We start from the raw sequence: 16,461 nt of genomic DNA, 5'->3' as shown, positions 1-16,461 counted from the left end.
CCACTGCTTCCACCTTTTCCCCCTCTCTTTGCCATGAAGGAATGGGGCTGGATGCCATCATCTTAGCTTTTTTAATATTTAGTTTTAAGCCAGCTCTTTCACCCTCCTCCTTTGCCCTCATCAAGAGGCTCTTTAATTCCTCTTTGCTTTCTGCCATTAGAGTGGTATTATCAGCATATCTGAGGTTGTTGATGTTTCTCCTGACTGTTTTGATTCCAGCTTGTAACTCATCCAGCCTGGCATTTCTCATGTCTTGTTTAAGCCATGGTTATTTTCAGTTCTCTGTTACTCATGGTCAAACATCTCTTCACTCAAATTTATTTGACTAAATTTACTTCTCTCACAATTCAAAGTGACACCATATTCTCTAGAACCCCAGATTTCAATGAAGAAGATCATGATTGCCTGTCAAAATGATAAATGACTTCAGAAATTGTATCTTCAGCCTTTTTCAGCCATTTAATTCTTAGACTAGAGAATTTATATTTTTAGTTTGCTTTTCAACGATACTGCATCTATTCCCCATTATTTAAGTTGCCTTTTTCTCCTTACATTATAACTATCTTGAGAATTTAAAACCAAAACAGGAATGCAATTTTGATATATGTAATTCAAATTTTACTATCCAGAAATAAGGTTTTATCAGAACAAAGCCACACTCATTCCCAAATTATTGTCTGTGGCTGCTTTTGCACTACACAAAAGCTCAGTGGAGTAATTGGAAAGTCTAAAATATTCACTATCTGTCCCTTTACGGAAAATGTTTGCTGACCCTTGCTCGAGAGGAAAGAGATTAATGAAAGCAAATATGGAAACTGATTTAGAGAACACTGAAAGCTGGAGAGTAGAAGCAGAAGAGACAGGATGACTAATGCAGGCCATGGGGAAGCCAGATAGGAGCAGAGTTTTAGAGAAAGGCAGATTGACCGTCTCTTGGGTCTCTGCCCTGTGACAATTGCTAGAAAAGAAAAAGACCTGTCAAAGAAAATTTCAGTGAGTATAATTCCTTGAGGCAAGACTAGGTGCTAAAATAAAACCAGGGACCAATATGAGAGAAAATAAAATTTGATCCCAAACTCAGAAACAAAAAATAAACTCCAGATGGTTTCAAAATTTAAATAGAAAGAAGGAAAGAAAGGGAGGAAGGAGGGAAAGAGGAAGACAAGATGACTAAAAAGTTAATACAATGCAATGAAATAATAATAACATAGTTCTTATAACCTTGGTAATAAGGGAATTTCCTGAGCAAGATGAAAAACCAAGAAATCAGAAAACAAAGACTAAAAAAAGTTAAACTTATAAATTTGAACTATGTAATAAATAAACCAAACACATAAATTTGAACTATTGTATGGCAAAATACACCACAACCAGATCAAAAGGCAAAGAAGGTGAAAGATATATTTGTAAAATATAACAGCAATCAAATAAAAAAAATTCCTAGAAGTAAATAATCATAATTTATTATTATCATAATAAAAGAAAAAACGACCAACATCAAAAATAGGGTAATGGAGACAAACAAGCTATGTACAGAAGAAGAAATACCCATGGCCACTGAGCATATTGTAAGATGCTCAACTTACAGTGATCAAATTAAAACAGTTAGAATGCATTTTTACATATCCTTAAAATCCTTTGCACTAAAAATCTAGGCTAAAAGATTAAAAACTAAAGGCTTTCTATTCCCAAGAAAAAAATAACAAACCTAAAATACTCATTACTTGGGAGTGACTTGAGACAGGCTGGACAGAGTAACTGAAATACATTGCATTTCAAATATGTCAAAGATGTGGTAGAGGTTCTAGGAAAAAGCAAAAGCCCTGATTAACAGCCTCTAAACTGTGTTCCTTCCTTAAGGGAGAACACTAGATGGGAGATCAGAAGCCCCGGATAGTGACTCTGGGGAAAATCACCTATGTTATAATGCAGCCTTAAAACATCATTTGGGTGTTTTATTTTCTTCCTTATGCATCTCCATATTTTCCATTGTTTACAACCATTATTTTAATGATCACAAAAATGTTTAATTAAAATAAACTAATCAGAAAAATTAATGCAATAAATTCAAGAACCAAACAAAACAAAAAAAACACTAAGAAATCATGATGTAAAGCAAACTAGGTTTCCCAGCTAATTTTGGAGTTCATTAAAAATTAAGATGATATTTATAAATTCACACAGTCCTTCAGCCTATTTCCTGGTGTCCTGGACTGTATTAGCTTTCAGGGGAATACCAAAGAAATGGATGACTCTGCCGTTTAAGACATTGTCTAATACCAGGGAAAGCAACATGAGACTCATGGTTTGTTAAAGGCTAATAAGTACTATGTAAATTTGATAAAGTTGTGTGTTCTCTTCCCTTCCATTATGAAAAGTATGTCCACATCAGCCCTGGCAGTTCATTTGTAGTAACAGTCCCAGTTTTACTACTTTCTCACCATCTGACCACAGAATAAATTTGTGGAATAGGGGTTTTCTGATATAATGCATCGATTTATTAGGTTATTTTATGCAAAGCTGTTTGACCTACACAGCAGCAATCCCCAATAGACACCGAACTGATCCTATGTCTGATCCGTATCCAAAACATTCCTAAACCTATTTAGCTAATCTGATTGTATTCATATAAAATTTGTCTGTTTTTCATAGAAAAAGAGCAAATAAAAAATACCACCTGACTAACTCAATCCCTGGATTTAGCTACTACTTTGACTAGACACAGAATGGAGTTAGGCAATTCTATTGTGTAAAAAGAATTACTTGCTAGGTTATAAAAGATTGGTTCTTTGACAGCAAATATCATTTTGTGACACATAACATTTGGATGAAAAACTCATTTTTACTGGTCAATAGTCCATATTTCTTTCTGGAAAACAATCCCCTCTATCTCCAATAATGATATTTTGAAGTATACTGAATGATTACTGTATCCCAGACACTGGTCTAACAGCTTCAAATGTATTAACTTTTTCAATCCTCCCTACAACCCCATGATGTTATTACCCACTGTTTACAGATGAGGAAACTGAGTTGCAGAAGTTAAACAATTTGCCCAGCATTAGATAGTAAAATTTGTCTGGCTTTAGAGCAGACTCTGAAACACTTTACTTTCTTTCAGTCTCTTGGGGCATTTTCAGTGATGTGTCTGTGGCACATTAATATATAGTCTGTCTAAAACATGCTCATCATCAATTTCCTCCTACAATAAACTTTTCTCCCTTGACTTCCCTATTTCTTTCAGCTTGTATTCATATTTATTCTTATTAATACCTGCCTATTTTGCAAACAGTGTAACATGAAATGAAAAATCCTACCTTGGGAGCCACAAATCTCAAGATTCCAGTCTTCATTCACAGTATAATTTGGGGACTTTGAGTAATCTCAGAGAGTCTAACTTTCTCATCTGTTAAATAAGGCCTCCTTTCTGCTCAATAATTGGACATACTAATAATGTTTATAAAGTATTTTAAAAATTAATAAACAATAAAATAAGAGAACAAATAAATATTTAAAAAGAGCATGAGAAGAATTTTTATTTTGACCACGGAATAATATGGTTCTTTCTTTAAGATAATTTTATAGCCAAAAAAAAAACCTAAGAAGAAAAAAGCGCTCAAAAATTTAAAATTCTTATGTAAATTATGGCATATCCACAAAATAAAATATGATGTCACAGTTCCATGAGCAGCTATGCTTTTAAGAGTTCTGAAAGACATAGGAAATGCTTTAATGTTAAGTGCACAAAAGGAACTCCAATTAAAATGTCTCTATCTGAAACTTCACTGCATATGTATGCATTCTCAAGTTCAATTTTCTAACACTTGGCTTCTTCCTTTCCTAATCCTCATGTTTCTCTGAGTTCTGGATTAATCAAATTTAAATATCTTAAGTACAGTTATTCCTTTTGTGTTTTAGGACGCTTGCCAGCTACCAAAATCTACAGCCACCATTAAAAGATGAGGGTCAACAAAGACAGCATCTCACAAAGAAATTGTAACCAGCACTCCAGGGAGGCATGATATAGTTTCCCTTTGGGAATTCAACAAAGCAAGTACCACTGAGATGAAACATGCAACATTAAAAATTATTGCATCTGAAAGTACTGTGCCTTTAAGTGAGCAAAACAAATTCTAGGGGAAGAGCACTTGCAGAATACTGCTGTACTGCAAGGTTATGAGAGAAGTAGAAAATCAAAGTAAAGAAAAACAAAGCAAAAGAACAGCATCAGCTCAGATCCTAGGGTACTTAATAATAAAAAGAAAATCTCCACCAAGCTAGATTGTTGGTTATTACACAGGCTTGTGGAAGATCTTTGCTGTCTTGAATATTTGAAGATATTTTTCCTTTTCATCACTTCTCCAAACACAAATCTCCTCATACAAAAGATGGCAGCGAGCAAATGCTTGAGAAAGATGTAAACACTTTACTCAACCCATACATATGTTCAACATTAATACAGTCTTCCTTGTGATTCTATCTCTACATTCTTTCCATGCAGTAGACTATTGTTTGTCAACACAGTCTTTGTTTGAGAACTGTTTATGTAAGTGAAAAAAAAAAAAAAATCTTGGCTCTCAAGAAAGAACTCTACATTACAACATGAATTTTTAGACTCACTTTTAAAACTATGAAAGTGAAAGTGTTAGTTGCTCAGTGGTATTCAACTCTTTGAGACCCCACAGACTATAGCCCGCCAGGCTCCACTGTCTATGGAATTCTCCAGGCAAGAATACTGGAGTGGGTTATCATTTCCTCCTCCAGGGGATCTTCCCAACCCAGGGATCGAACCCAGGTCTCTTGAGTATCCTGCATTAGCAAGTGGGTTCTTTACCAGTAGCGCCACCTGGGAAGCAAATACTTGAGTGATGTTTATCTAATCAAACTTTTGGATCTAGCCTCCCATTTCAGAAGTTACAAGAACCAGAATGAGACAAATTCAGAAGGGAGGATATTCTACAAACCAACTGGTGTGGTCTTTGGTCTCTGCAACAAGTCAGTGTTAGGAAAAACAAGAAACTGTTCTGGATTAAAAGACTTTGGGGGTATAACGTCCAGATGCACCACAAGGCCCTGGGCTAAATTCTGCTACAGAGAAACCATCCGTCAAGGACATGGTGGGAACACCTATGGAAATCTGAATATTACAGGATATTAAACAATGTAAGAATGATTACCACTGACATTAGTTGTGATGATAATTTGGCTATGTAGGACAATGTTCTTATTTTTAAAAGGTGAAGTATACACTGAAGTATTTAGAGGTAAAATGTTGAAACACCTTTATTTTGTTTTAAAATACTTTAATATTAACCTACAGTTTTGAAAAAGTGGGAGGGGAGGGGTCAGTTGCAAAAACAATTGCAAAAAAATTACGGTTCAAGGTTCAAAAATCATGCTCCAGTGTCAAAGACTATGCTTAACTGGACAAAGTGAAACAAGAACTGAGAAGACTTAATTTTGAGAGGTCTCCACATCAACCCACCCCTACCTGCCACAACATGCTAAATAATTTTTTTCCAATTTAAAGTAAAATATCAACTTCAGAAGATCTGCCAGTATAATTTCAGAGAAACTTTTAGGCCTGCTATACCAATGTTCAAAATCACTAAAGACAAGGATCAGAGGATACACAATTATACCATACTATTCCAAAGTAACCATAACTAAAGCAACATATAATATTGGTTTTCTGTCTTTATTCCACAAGCTTCATTGCCATATCCTGCATAGGAATTATTTCCTTTGAACATTAATAAACATTCTTTGTTCTAAGCACATACCTAACAAATAAGGAGCAAAGGGCAAAAGTTTAGACGATATTTGGGGGAAAGAAGTTGAACTTCAGTTAAAGCCTCACAACTAGTTTCATCATATGACTTTGGTAAGTTACTGCAGTTGACCGTGCTAGTTACTACCTGGGAGTCCTATAAAGGCTCCCGATAAAAAGTGGTAAAAGGCTTAAGGTTCTTAAGGATACAAAATCAGTTGAATTCAGATACAAACAGGTTAGATCTATAGGTACATAGACATTCTCTTCAAGGAGACTACCGCCAAATACAATGATCAAAAAGGTGGCTTTTTCTACTTGTTCAAAGAAATGTGCAATTTAAACACACCTATCTTTGGGTATGGAAGTAATAAACTTAGAAATGTAAGCAAAACAAAAGAAGAAGAACCAACCTCAGACCCAGCTGCCTGCAGACCACTTCTGCATCTGCATCATCCCACTGGTCGTCACAGACTGTCCCCCACTGACCGGCATGGTAGACCTCCACTCGGCCCTCACGCACACTGCTCCCCCCAGCAAGGCGCAGGATGGGGAACGCAGGGCCTGCGATATGAAATTAACAACAAATTAAACCTACACATTCATACTGAGCTATAGAAGATCAGGTATATTCTATTTCTTTGCCATTCTCAATCATAAAGTTATATTTAATAAGCCACTTCAGCAATATGGACATACCCACGCATGTCTAATATATTTTATGATAATCTCAACTGATTAAAATCCTCCAACTTGAATTACATTCATACAAATAGCTGTCAAGAGGAAGCAGTCTAAATTCACTTTTTCCCGAGGACCTCAGAAACCAGAAAAGACACACTCAAAACTGCAGTTATTGGAAATCCATTTGATTTTTATGGTATTGTGGGGGATAGCATTGATTTTTTATTTACAGTAACTTGAGAATTACCAACATGTAATTATTAAGAATGGCACTTATATCTATGACATACTTGCTTTCAGCATAGAAATATTTCTACATTTGTAGAGATCAAGTCAAAGTTAACATTATCACATTATAAGAAGCTGGTGGACATCACAGCCAGTACCTTCAAAAAACAATATTGAAGATTCATTTGTGTATGAATCAGTTCATCATTTGTGTATGAATCAATTCATTCTCTGTGAAGAATACCAGAGGCTTCCCCATGCAAATTCCTTATTATAGTCTACAATGCCCTTATCTAGCTTCATCAGTTTTTTAATTTTTCTCTCTTTTTCTTAGTCTAGAATTGAGGACACAGGGAACGCCTTTCCCTTTCACTCAAGTACTTCAGATACCCAGCTATGTAGAAGGCATGTAATAAATATTTGTTGACTGACTGGATTGGCAAACGATGACTAAAAGCCTAGAAAGAATATCCCAAACAACGAAAAATAACTATTGATATCCACTCCTTCAATTCTGTTTCTTAAACAGCTGTTAGGCAGAGAGGCACTGCACAAATGCTACCCTTAAGAAGTATATTGCCTCGGGATATGGACAACATGAGTACAGATGGGAGACCATTGAGAAGGCCCTGCAGGGGTTCAGATGCAAAAGGTGCTCGCCCACCCCCGGAGGAAATTAGGGAATCTCTTCTAAAGGAGCTGTAGCTGAGAGGGCCAAGATGATGGATGGGACTTCATAAGTTCTACATGGGGGATGTGCACTTCAGACAAAATGAACCGAATGAACACAAGCATAGAAACACAAAGCTGTATGTGTTTGGGAAACAGAACGGCCCTCTAATTTTTCTGGAATAAAGAATGTGAGATGGTCAAAGGTTCAGAACAGGCTGGGTCCCTATTAGGAAATTTAGTGTTATCTTTTGCCAAATACTCATCATTTATCCACATGAAATATGCTTCTAATTCCTCCACAGTATAAGCAGCTATCAATAAATGGTACTTGGACATTCATATTTATATTCAAATATCACACCAGAGAAGGGATTTAGATTAGCAAACATGTACATATACTCATACTCTGATATTTGTAACACAGTTTTCTTACATAAGTCAACTAGCACTTGTAATTTGGAAAAGGATAAAGGTAGGTTTAATAAACATAACTGTTCTCAACAGTATATAGCAGCTTCTTATAATTAATGACTGCTGAATTATGACAAGAAACCTAAATTTACATGTTACTATGTTTTTCTTTTAAGAAGCTTGGAAAATATAGAAACAAACCAATAGAAACAGCATAAATTTCTTAAACTATTATATCCTTCTCTGCTTCTCCTCTCCCCACCTCCATAGTAAGCTTGGAGAAAACAGAAAAAAAAAAAAAAATTTAAAAGGAAATTTAAAATTATCTACAACCTAGAAACATTATGGCATAATTACCTTACATTTTTTTAAACGTTGTGCTTTATTTTTAAATGTAGTTTTTACACTGGTTGTATAAGTATTTGTGAAAATATAGAGAAGCTCAAAGACAAAATTTAGTCACCATCTCACATCTTCCCAATAAATACACGCACAAAAAAAAAATCACTTGAAAGAAATTTCAGTGAAGTAGTTGACTCGTATTTAACTTATGGATAAATAAAACTCCCAGACATTTTCATTTATACTGATATTTCCTATGTCCAATACAAAGATACGATCTTCTACTTTGTAAGTGTTGGAAAAGTACTAAATGCCAAGATGCTAAATGTAAATTCCAAACTAAAAGAAAGTATTAATGTTAAAGGTCTGCTGCTGTGCCTTAAGATAGACTCAGTGTTTGCTGATTTGAGCTATTTGTTTTCATATTCTCATTTAATTTACCATAAAAGCATATTTTTTCATTCTCACTTCTAATTTATCTCAACCTTCGATATTTTATATATGCTTACATCAACCTTAAATTTATCTTTGCAGCCAGAGCATAAACAAGTGGATAGATTATAGAGAATGGAGAGCTTTTTTAAAAAAAGAGTAGACAGAGAGCCTGAAAAAAATATACTGACTTCCCATTGTTGTTAGAATTAAATGCAGGCTTTTAGAGTACTACAAACTGTATGTGTGTATAACTGAGTCATTTTGCTGTACACCAGAGACTGGCACAACACCGTAAATCAAATTAAAAATAAAATAAAGTACTATGAAACCCTGAAAAAAAAAAAGGATTGTTTTCAAAAATTTACTTACTTCACTACTTGAAAAATGTTAACATACTTTATCAGTTCAGTTGAACACAGAATACAAGCAATGTCTACAAAAAGCAGTGCACTGTTGAGCCCGATGCACAGCATCCCTGATGTAGCAATGTGTAAACATGTGTTTGCCACAAGTAGGATTACCAAGAGGTGGAGAGGCAAAGGAAGAAAAGGAAAAACTTACAAGACATAAAGACTTAGAATGCACCTTGCATCCACAAAAGGACTGTAGCTCTCCAAGCACACACTTGTGTGATATCTTGCACCATTTCCATTGGTTCTTCCAGTCAGTTCACAGGAATGACCCTAGCTTGGATCTTCCTATGTTTTGCAGAGGGAGTGTGTCAATTCCTTCCCTGATACTTGTACTCAATCAGAAACCATTGCCCTCGGCTGTCTGCTGGCATTCTAAGACCTGGGACATCTGATCACGCTACTATCGCCAAGAAAATCCAAAAAGGTGTGATAGCCACAGGTTGTGGTCACACGTTAAAACAATCACGGACCCCAGAAAACCCACCCACAATTGTGAAACTAAAAGCCTAGAAAGAATATCCCAAACAAGGAAAAATAACTAGCAAAGGGAGCTTCTCCTGCTGCTTCCGTTCACATGATCATACACACATCTGTATACCAAAACCACATACTAATCACCAATGCTGCAGATGGTGACTGCAGTCATAAAATTAAAAGATGCTTCCTCCTTGGAAGGAAAGTTATGACCAACCCAGGCAGCATATTAAAAAATAGCGACATTACTTTGCCAACAAAAGTCCATCTCGTCAAGGCTAAGGTTTATCCAGTAGTCATGTATGGATATGAGAGTTGGACTATAAAGAAAGCTGAGCGCCGAAGAATTGATGCTTTTGAACTGTGGTGTTGGAGAAGACTCTTGAGAGTCCCTTGGGCTGCAAGGAGATCCAACCAGTCCTTCCTAAAGGAGATCAGTCCTGGGTGTTCATTGGAAGGACTGATGTTGAAGCTGAAGGTCCAATCCTTTGGCCACCTGATGAGAAGAGCTGACTCATTTGAAAAGACCCTGATGCTGGGAAAGACTGAAGGCAGGACGAGAAGGGGACAACAGAGGATGAGATGGTTGGATGGCATCACTGAGTCAGTGGAGATGAGTTTGAGTAAACTCCGGGAGTTGGTGATGGACAGGGAAACCTGGCATGCTGCGGTCCATTGGATCGCGAACAGTCAGACACGACTGAGCGACTGAACTGAACTGAATGCCTAGGACATCATGCATAGGAGCCCTTATCCAAGGTAGCGATTTGTTTTATGGAATGTGCTATCTTCAAAGAATAATGCTAATAACTATGATTCTATTCTATTTTATAAAGTGAAAACATTTTATTATAGTTTCTGTATTTTATATTTGGTTTCAAGATGACTTTTAACTTGATTCCATCACAATTTTTCATTACCCAAATAAGTGTTTCATATACAGTATATAATAATCCTATAAACAAATTATATTAAAACAGAAAATATGTGAAGTGAGGTCAGGGCTTCTCAGGCGGTCCAGTGGTTAAGAGTTTGCCTTGCAATGCAGGGGACACCAGTTCAAACCCTGGTCTAGGAAGATCCCACATGCTAGGGGGCAGTTAGGTGCAAGCATCACATCTACTAAAGCCTGCATGATCTAGAGCCTGTGCTCCACAGCAAGAAAAGCCACCTCAATCAATGAGAAGCCCGTGCACTGCAACTAGAGAGTAGCCCCCACTTACTGCAACTAGAGAGAGCCCGTGCACAGCAGTCAAGACTCGGTGCAATCAAAAAATTTTTTAATTAAAAAAAAAAACAACTGAGTTCAAATGGAAATCCGACTGTTACATGAATTCCTTTGAAGACTAATTAGATTGTTGATAGACTATGATGATTCAGACTCAGGTCTGTATTTCAACGCTTAGGAAAACATTCAACTAAGACATGTTTTTCATCTGGAATGCTGAAAACAGAATAAAAGTAAAGCAAGGGAATAAAAATTTTTTTTTTTCACCATGGGAAAAGCTACACAGGTCAGCAGCTGCCATCTTCTCAGAACATGCCCTGCCCTGCCAGATGTCTTTTTCACAAAGCAGTATATTTTCTTCATCTCCTCTGCAACGGACATTGCTCCAATAAACGGGAATAAGGCCCAGTTCAGAAAACGGGGTTTGTTTTGCGACTCCTTTTCCTCTGGAAGTACAATGCTCAAGGTTAGGTTTATCAAATGTAGGCTAACTTTTATCAAAGCACAAGGGTTTTAAAAAAATTGAAAAAGTCAAAAAAGGTGGATGTGGAAGAAAAAGACAAACATAATGGATTATGTAAATTTCAAGGAAATCAAAATATTAGATCAGAACAGGGTGATTATCTATGGCAATCTTTCTAATTAACCTTGAATAATGCTAGGCATGTGCCTTTATCTACAGCTGATTTTAGAAGAAAATGGGCAAATACTACAGACATAAAACAGGAGTCTGGATGGTTATATGGAAGAAGTGTGTCTGTCATGTGATCTAGTGGGACTTGGATTCTAGTCTGCACTCAGCTGCAAATTACTCTAACACGTCTCTAAGTCCTTCCTTCTGATACATGAAAGAAGTCTGGATGCTTGAAGATTCTTTCCTATTCCAATATTTTAGGCTGTCATTTTCAAAACAATTATTATTGCCACATCTAAGCAAGGTAATATCAAGAGAGGCAATCCATTCCCATTTTTAAAAAATTTATATATATATAATAGTATTTGCTAATGAACTTTTGAAATCAATTGAGAAAACTCATCTAGTCTACATACTTTTAACCTCTAATATGTACAAAGCTTAAATTAAATTTTTAAAAGATTAAATGCTTATCTGAATAACATGATGATCTCTAGAACTGTCTCCATGCTACAGCTTCCATTAACCCAACAATAAATATTTGGGGTGTATCTAAAATATGAATCTGTCTTGACAGCAATAAAGCCAGGTTGCTCTGCTCTTATTTGAAATTCTTTTTTATTAATGGACTACTAAGAGATGACAGAAGGAATCAGATCAGCTTATCTGAAGTTTATGTTTGCATAAAGATAGTTTACATTCTTTTATCAATCAAGGGAGGGAAGTCGCTCAGTCGTGTCCGACTCTTTGCGACCCCGTGGACTCTAGCCTACCAGGCTCCTTCGTCCATGGGATTCTCCAGGCAAGAATACTGGAGTGGTTTGCCATTTCCTTCTCCAGGGGATCTTCCCGACCCAGGGATCGAACCCAGGTCTCCCGCATTGGAGGCAGACGCTTTAACCTCTGAGCCACCAGGGAAGTCCCTTATCAATCAAGAGGATCTCTGTAATTCACATCTCCACTACAGAGCTTGTTTTGTTTTAAAATTTTTTAGAAAATTTTATTGGCATATAGTTGATTTAGTGTTGTATCTGCTGTACAAAAAAGTGAATCAGTTATGCATATACACATATCCATTCTTTCTGCTGTACAAAAAAGTGAATCAGCTATGCATATACATATATCCATTCTTTTTTAGATTATTTTCCCATATAGGTCATCACAGAGCACTGAGTAGAGTTCCCTGTGCTATAAAATAGGTACTTATTAATTATTTATTTTATATATAGTAGTGTGTATATATCAATCCCAATCTCCCAATTTATCCCTCCCTACTGTCCCCCCTTAGTAATCATAAGATTGTTTTCTACATCTGTAATTCTATTTCTATTTTGTAAATAAGTTCATTTGTACCATTTTTGTTTTCTTATGTCAGTCTCATAGAAAATTTCATTCTTCCCTGCTTTTCAGGGATAATAAAAGCACAGGTAGAAAGGTCCATGAAGGAAGACACTGACATCAACCTACAAATTGTTACACCTTCAGGCTGTCAAAGAAAAAGCATCAAGCCAACATTCTTTGTGACTTGCCCAACCAGCCAAGGACTGTTTGCCAAACAAACCACTGGGGATAAAATCAGTAATTAACATGCTAACACCATAACTCTTTGTAGGCTCTCTCCTCTTGCTTTTATCCTGATTTATTTTAACCCTCATTGTAAAAAATTAGTGAGTTGTAGCTGAACTTAACTAATTGTTTAGTTAACTAACTTAACTAATCGTTGTTTAGTTGCTAAGTTGTGTCTGACTCTTTGCAATCCCATTTACTGTAGCCCGCCAGGTTCCTCTGTCCATGGGATTTCCCAGCAAGACAACCGGAGCAGGTTGCCACTTCCTTCTCTAGGGGCTCTTCCTGACCTAGAGATAGAACTTGCATCTCTTGCACTGGCAGGTGGATTCTTTACCGATAAGCCACCAAGGAAGCCTAATTAAGTATCGTTGTTGTTGTTCAGTCGCTCAGTCGTGTCCAATTCTTTGAGACCTTAAGGACTGCAGCACACCAGGCTTCCCTTTCCTTCACCATCTCCAGTAGCTTGCTCAAATTCATGTCCATTGAGTCGGTGATGCCATCCAACCATCTCATTATCCCCTTCTCCTTCTGCCTTCCATCTTTCCCAGAATCAGGGTCTTTTCCAATCAGTCAGCTCTTCACATCAGGTAGCCAAAGTACTGGAGCTTCAGCTTCAGCATCAGTCCTTCCAATGAATATTCAGGGTTGATTTCCTTTAGGATTGCCTGGTTTGATCTCCTTGAGTATAAGGGACTCTCAAGAGTATTCTCCAACACCACAGTTGGAAAGCATCAATTAAGTATTACATTAACCCTATTTGCTACTCTAATAGAATCAAAAGTCTGAATAAAACTTAAGCCTGCAAGGTTCGCCTGTACTAAATACTAATTTCCCACCTTCCGAGTGAGAAGACAGGAAACGGGCAAATTAAAATTCTTACTGATTTGACTGCACTTGACTAACCTTTTCATTTGTGTCATCACATTAGATATTACCACTCATTGATTATTAATCTAAAATATTTGCAAATAGAAAGCTTTTCTTTCAGGCCTTTTAACCTTTATTTTTTTCATAACAAGATATTTTCCAAGCTTTTTAAAGATCCTTGGTGATAAAGGTCAAGAAAAATATAGGGCATGTATACTTGGAAAAAATAAATGATACAGAAAAGCAGAACAATAACAACAACAACAAAAAACCATTAATTCCAAAATGGAAACTTCTGCTCCTGGGAAACCCCTTGAGACAAAGCATAAAGGTACTGGGCATGGTGGGAGTCAGTGTACACCAGTCCATTTTAAGGAGAGTGCCTAGGGTCAGGCTGAAAGCATGAGGAGAAGAGGGTGAGAGAGGATGAGATGGTTGGATGGCATCACTGACTCAATGGACATGAGTTTGAGTAACTCTGGGATTTGGGGATGGATAGGGAGGCCTAGTGTGCTGCAGTCCATGGAGTAGCAAAGAGTCGGACACGACTGAGTGACTGAACTGAACGGAACTGAGGGTGGTAGGAACGGCCAGCAACTTCTCAGGATGACAGGTGCTGCTGGGCTGAGGGAAATTGCCATCTCTTACAGAATCTCCTCAGTGCAGAAACCTATGTCCCAGGATATCACACCTTACTCAGCATGGGATGAAACTACAAATGAACTTCACCTCCTACACACACACATACAACAGGGGAATCTGTGGCTGGCTCAAGGTAAAAGCGAATGACAGCAACCACAGGCTGTAGAGGCTACTGGGAAAATAAAACTCTTAGGACCCAATTCTTTGTTTCCTGGCACTGAAGAATCCATTTGTTAGATCAAAGACCAAAAGATGCTTTTATTTTTGGACCATTCAGCTTCTGCCCATTTCCTAGTCAATTCAGTTCAGTTCAGTTGCTCAGTTCTGTCAAACTCTTTGCGAACCCACGAACCACAGCACGCCAGGCCTCCCTGTGCATCGCCAACTCCCAGAGTTTACTCAAACTCATGTCCATTGAGTCGGTGATGCCATCCAACCAACCTTCTCATCCTCTGTTGTCCCCTTCTCCTCCTGCCTTCAATCTTTCCCAGCATCAGAGTCTTTTCAAATGAGTCAGTTCTTCACATCAGGTGGCCAAAGTACTGGAGTTTCAGCTTCAGCATCAGTCCTTCCAATGAATATTCAGGACTGATTTTCTTTAGGTAGGACTGGTTGGATCTCCTTGCAGTCCAAGGGACTCCCAAGAGTCTTCTCCAACACCATAGTTCAAAAGCATCAATTCTTTGGCATTCAGCTTTCTTTAGAATCCAACTCTACATCCATACATGACTACTGGAAAAACCACAGCTTTGATGAGACAGACCTTTGTTGGCAAAGTAATGTCTCTGCTTTTTAACATGCTGTCTATATTGGTCATAAGTTTTCTTCCAAAGAGGAAGCATCTTTTAATTTCATGGCTGCAGTCGCCATCTGCAGTGATTTTGGAGACCGAAAAAATGAAGTCAGCCACTGTTTCCACTGTTTCCCCATCTATTTGCCATGAAGTGATGGGACCAGATGCCATGATCTTAGTTTTCTGAATGTTGAGTTTTAAAACAGCTTTTTCGCTTTCCTCTTTCACTTTCATTAAGAGGCTCTTTAGTTCTTCACTTTCTGCCATAAGGGTCGTGTCATCTGCGTATCTGAGGTTACTGATATTTCTCCCGGCAATCTTGATTCCAGCTTGTGCGTGATCCAGCCTAGCATTTCTCATGATGTACTCTGCATATAAGCAGAGGTGACAATATACAGCCTTGATGTACGCCTTTCCATATTTGGAACCAGTCTGTTGTTCCAGGTCCAGTTCTAACTGTTGCTTCCTGATCTGCATACAGGTTTCTCAAGAGGCAGGTCAGGTGGTCTGGTATTTCCATCTCTTTCAGAGTTTTCCACAGTTGATTGTGATCCTCACAGTCGATGGCTTTGGCATAATCAATAAAGCAGATGTTTTTCCGGAACTCTCTTGCTTTTTCGATGATCCAATGGATGTTGGCAATTTGATCTCTGGTTCTGCTGCCTTTGTTAAATCCAGCCTGAACATCTGGAAGTTCACGGTTGAAGCGTGGCTTGGAGAATTTTGAGCATTACTTTACTAGCATGTGAGATGAGTGCAACTGTGCGGTACTTTGAGCATTCGTTGGCATTGCCTTTCTTTGGGAGTGGAATAAAAACTAACCTTTTCCAGTCTTGTGGCCACTGCTGAGATTTTCAAATTTGCTGGCATATTGAATGCAGCAATTTCACAGCATCATCTTTCAGGATTTGAAATAGCTCAACTGGAATTCCATCACCTCCACTAACTTTGTTCGTAGTGATGCTTCCTAAGGCCCACTTGACTTTGCATTCCAGGATGTCTGGCTCTAGGTGAGTGATCACACCATCGTGATTATCTGGGTCATGAAGATCTTTTTTGTATAGTTCTTCAGTGTATTCTTGCCATGTCTTCTTAACATCTTCTGCTTCTGTTAGATCCATACCATTTATGTCCTTTATTGAGCCCATCTTTGCATGAAATGTTCCCTTGGTATCTCTAATTTTCTTGAAGAGATCTCTAGGCTTTCCCATTCTATTCTCCTTATTTCTTTGCACTGTTCACTGAGAAAGGCTTTCTTGTCGCTCTTGCTATTCTTTGAAACTCTGCATTCAAATGGGT

At 37.5% G+C, this 16,461-nt stretch overlaps 2 protein-coding genes across 7 annotated transcripts in view; one reads left to right on the top strand and one right to left on the bottom strand.

Moving 5' to 3' along the window:
• The window catches only part of LOC145504796 (neurotrypsin-like), a 73,676-nt gene that overhangs the window by 38,826 nt on the left and 18,389 nt on the right, over positions 1–16,461 (bottom strand). The window contains 2 exon segments of the mRNA XM_081486093.1: positions 6,184–6,334; positions 10,925–11,103. Of these exon segments, the coding sequence (XP_081342219.1) occupies positions 6,184–6,334; positions 10,925–11,103 (330 nt within the window).
• The window catches only part of LOC145505463 (uncharacterized), an 82,458-nt gene that overhangs the window by 61,734 nt on the left and 4,263 nt on the right, over positions 1–16,461 (top strand). Inside the window, exon 2 of one of the 6 annotated variants that reach the window (XM_081487659.1) lies at positions 3,919–4,102. The exons of 2 other annotated variants lie outside the window; for them this stretch is intronic. In XM_081487659.1, the coding sequence (XP_081343785.1) occupies positions 3,919–3,963 (45 nt within the window). In that variant the 3' untranslated portion in view covers positions 3,964–4,102. Of the gene's footprint in view, positions 1–3,918; positions 4,103–7,211; positions 7,335–14,377; positions 14,503–16,461 lie in introns of those variants that run through there. 3 more of the 6 variants (XM_081487730.1, XM_081487709.1, XM_081487720.1) reach the window with 3 other exon arrangements.

Source organism: Giraffa tippelskirchi, chromosome 1, assembly GCF_054371585.1.
Source record: "Giraffa tippelskirchi isolate mGirTip1 chromosome 1, T2T-mGirTip1v1.2.pri, whole genome shotgun sequence".
Lineage (NCBI taxonomy): Eukaryota > Metazoa > Chordata > Mammalia > Artiodactyla > Giraffidae > Giraffa > Giraffa tippelskirchi.
This window is presented reverse-complemented; position numbering and strand designations above follow the sequence as displayed.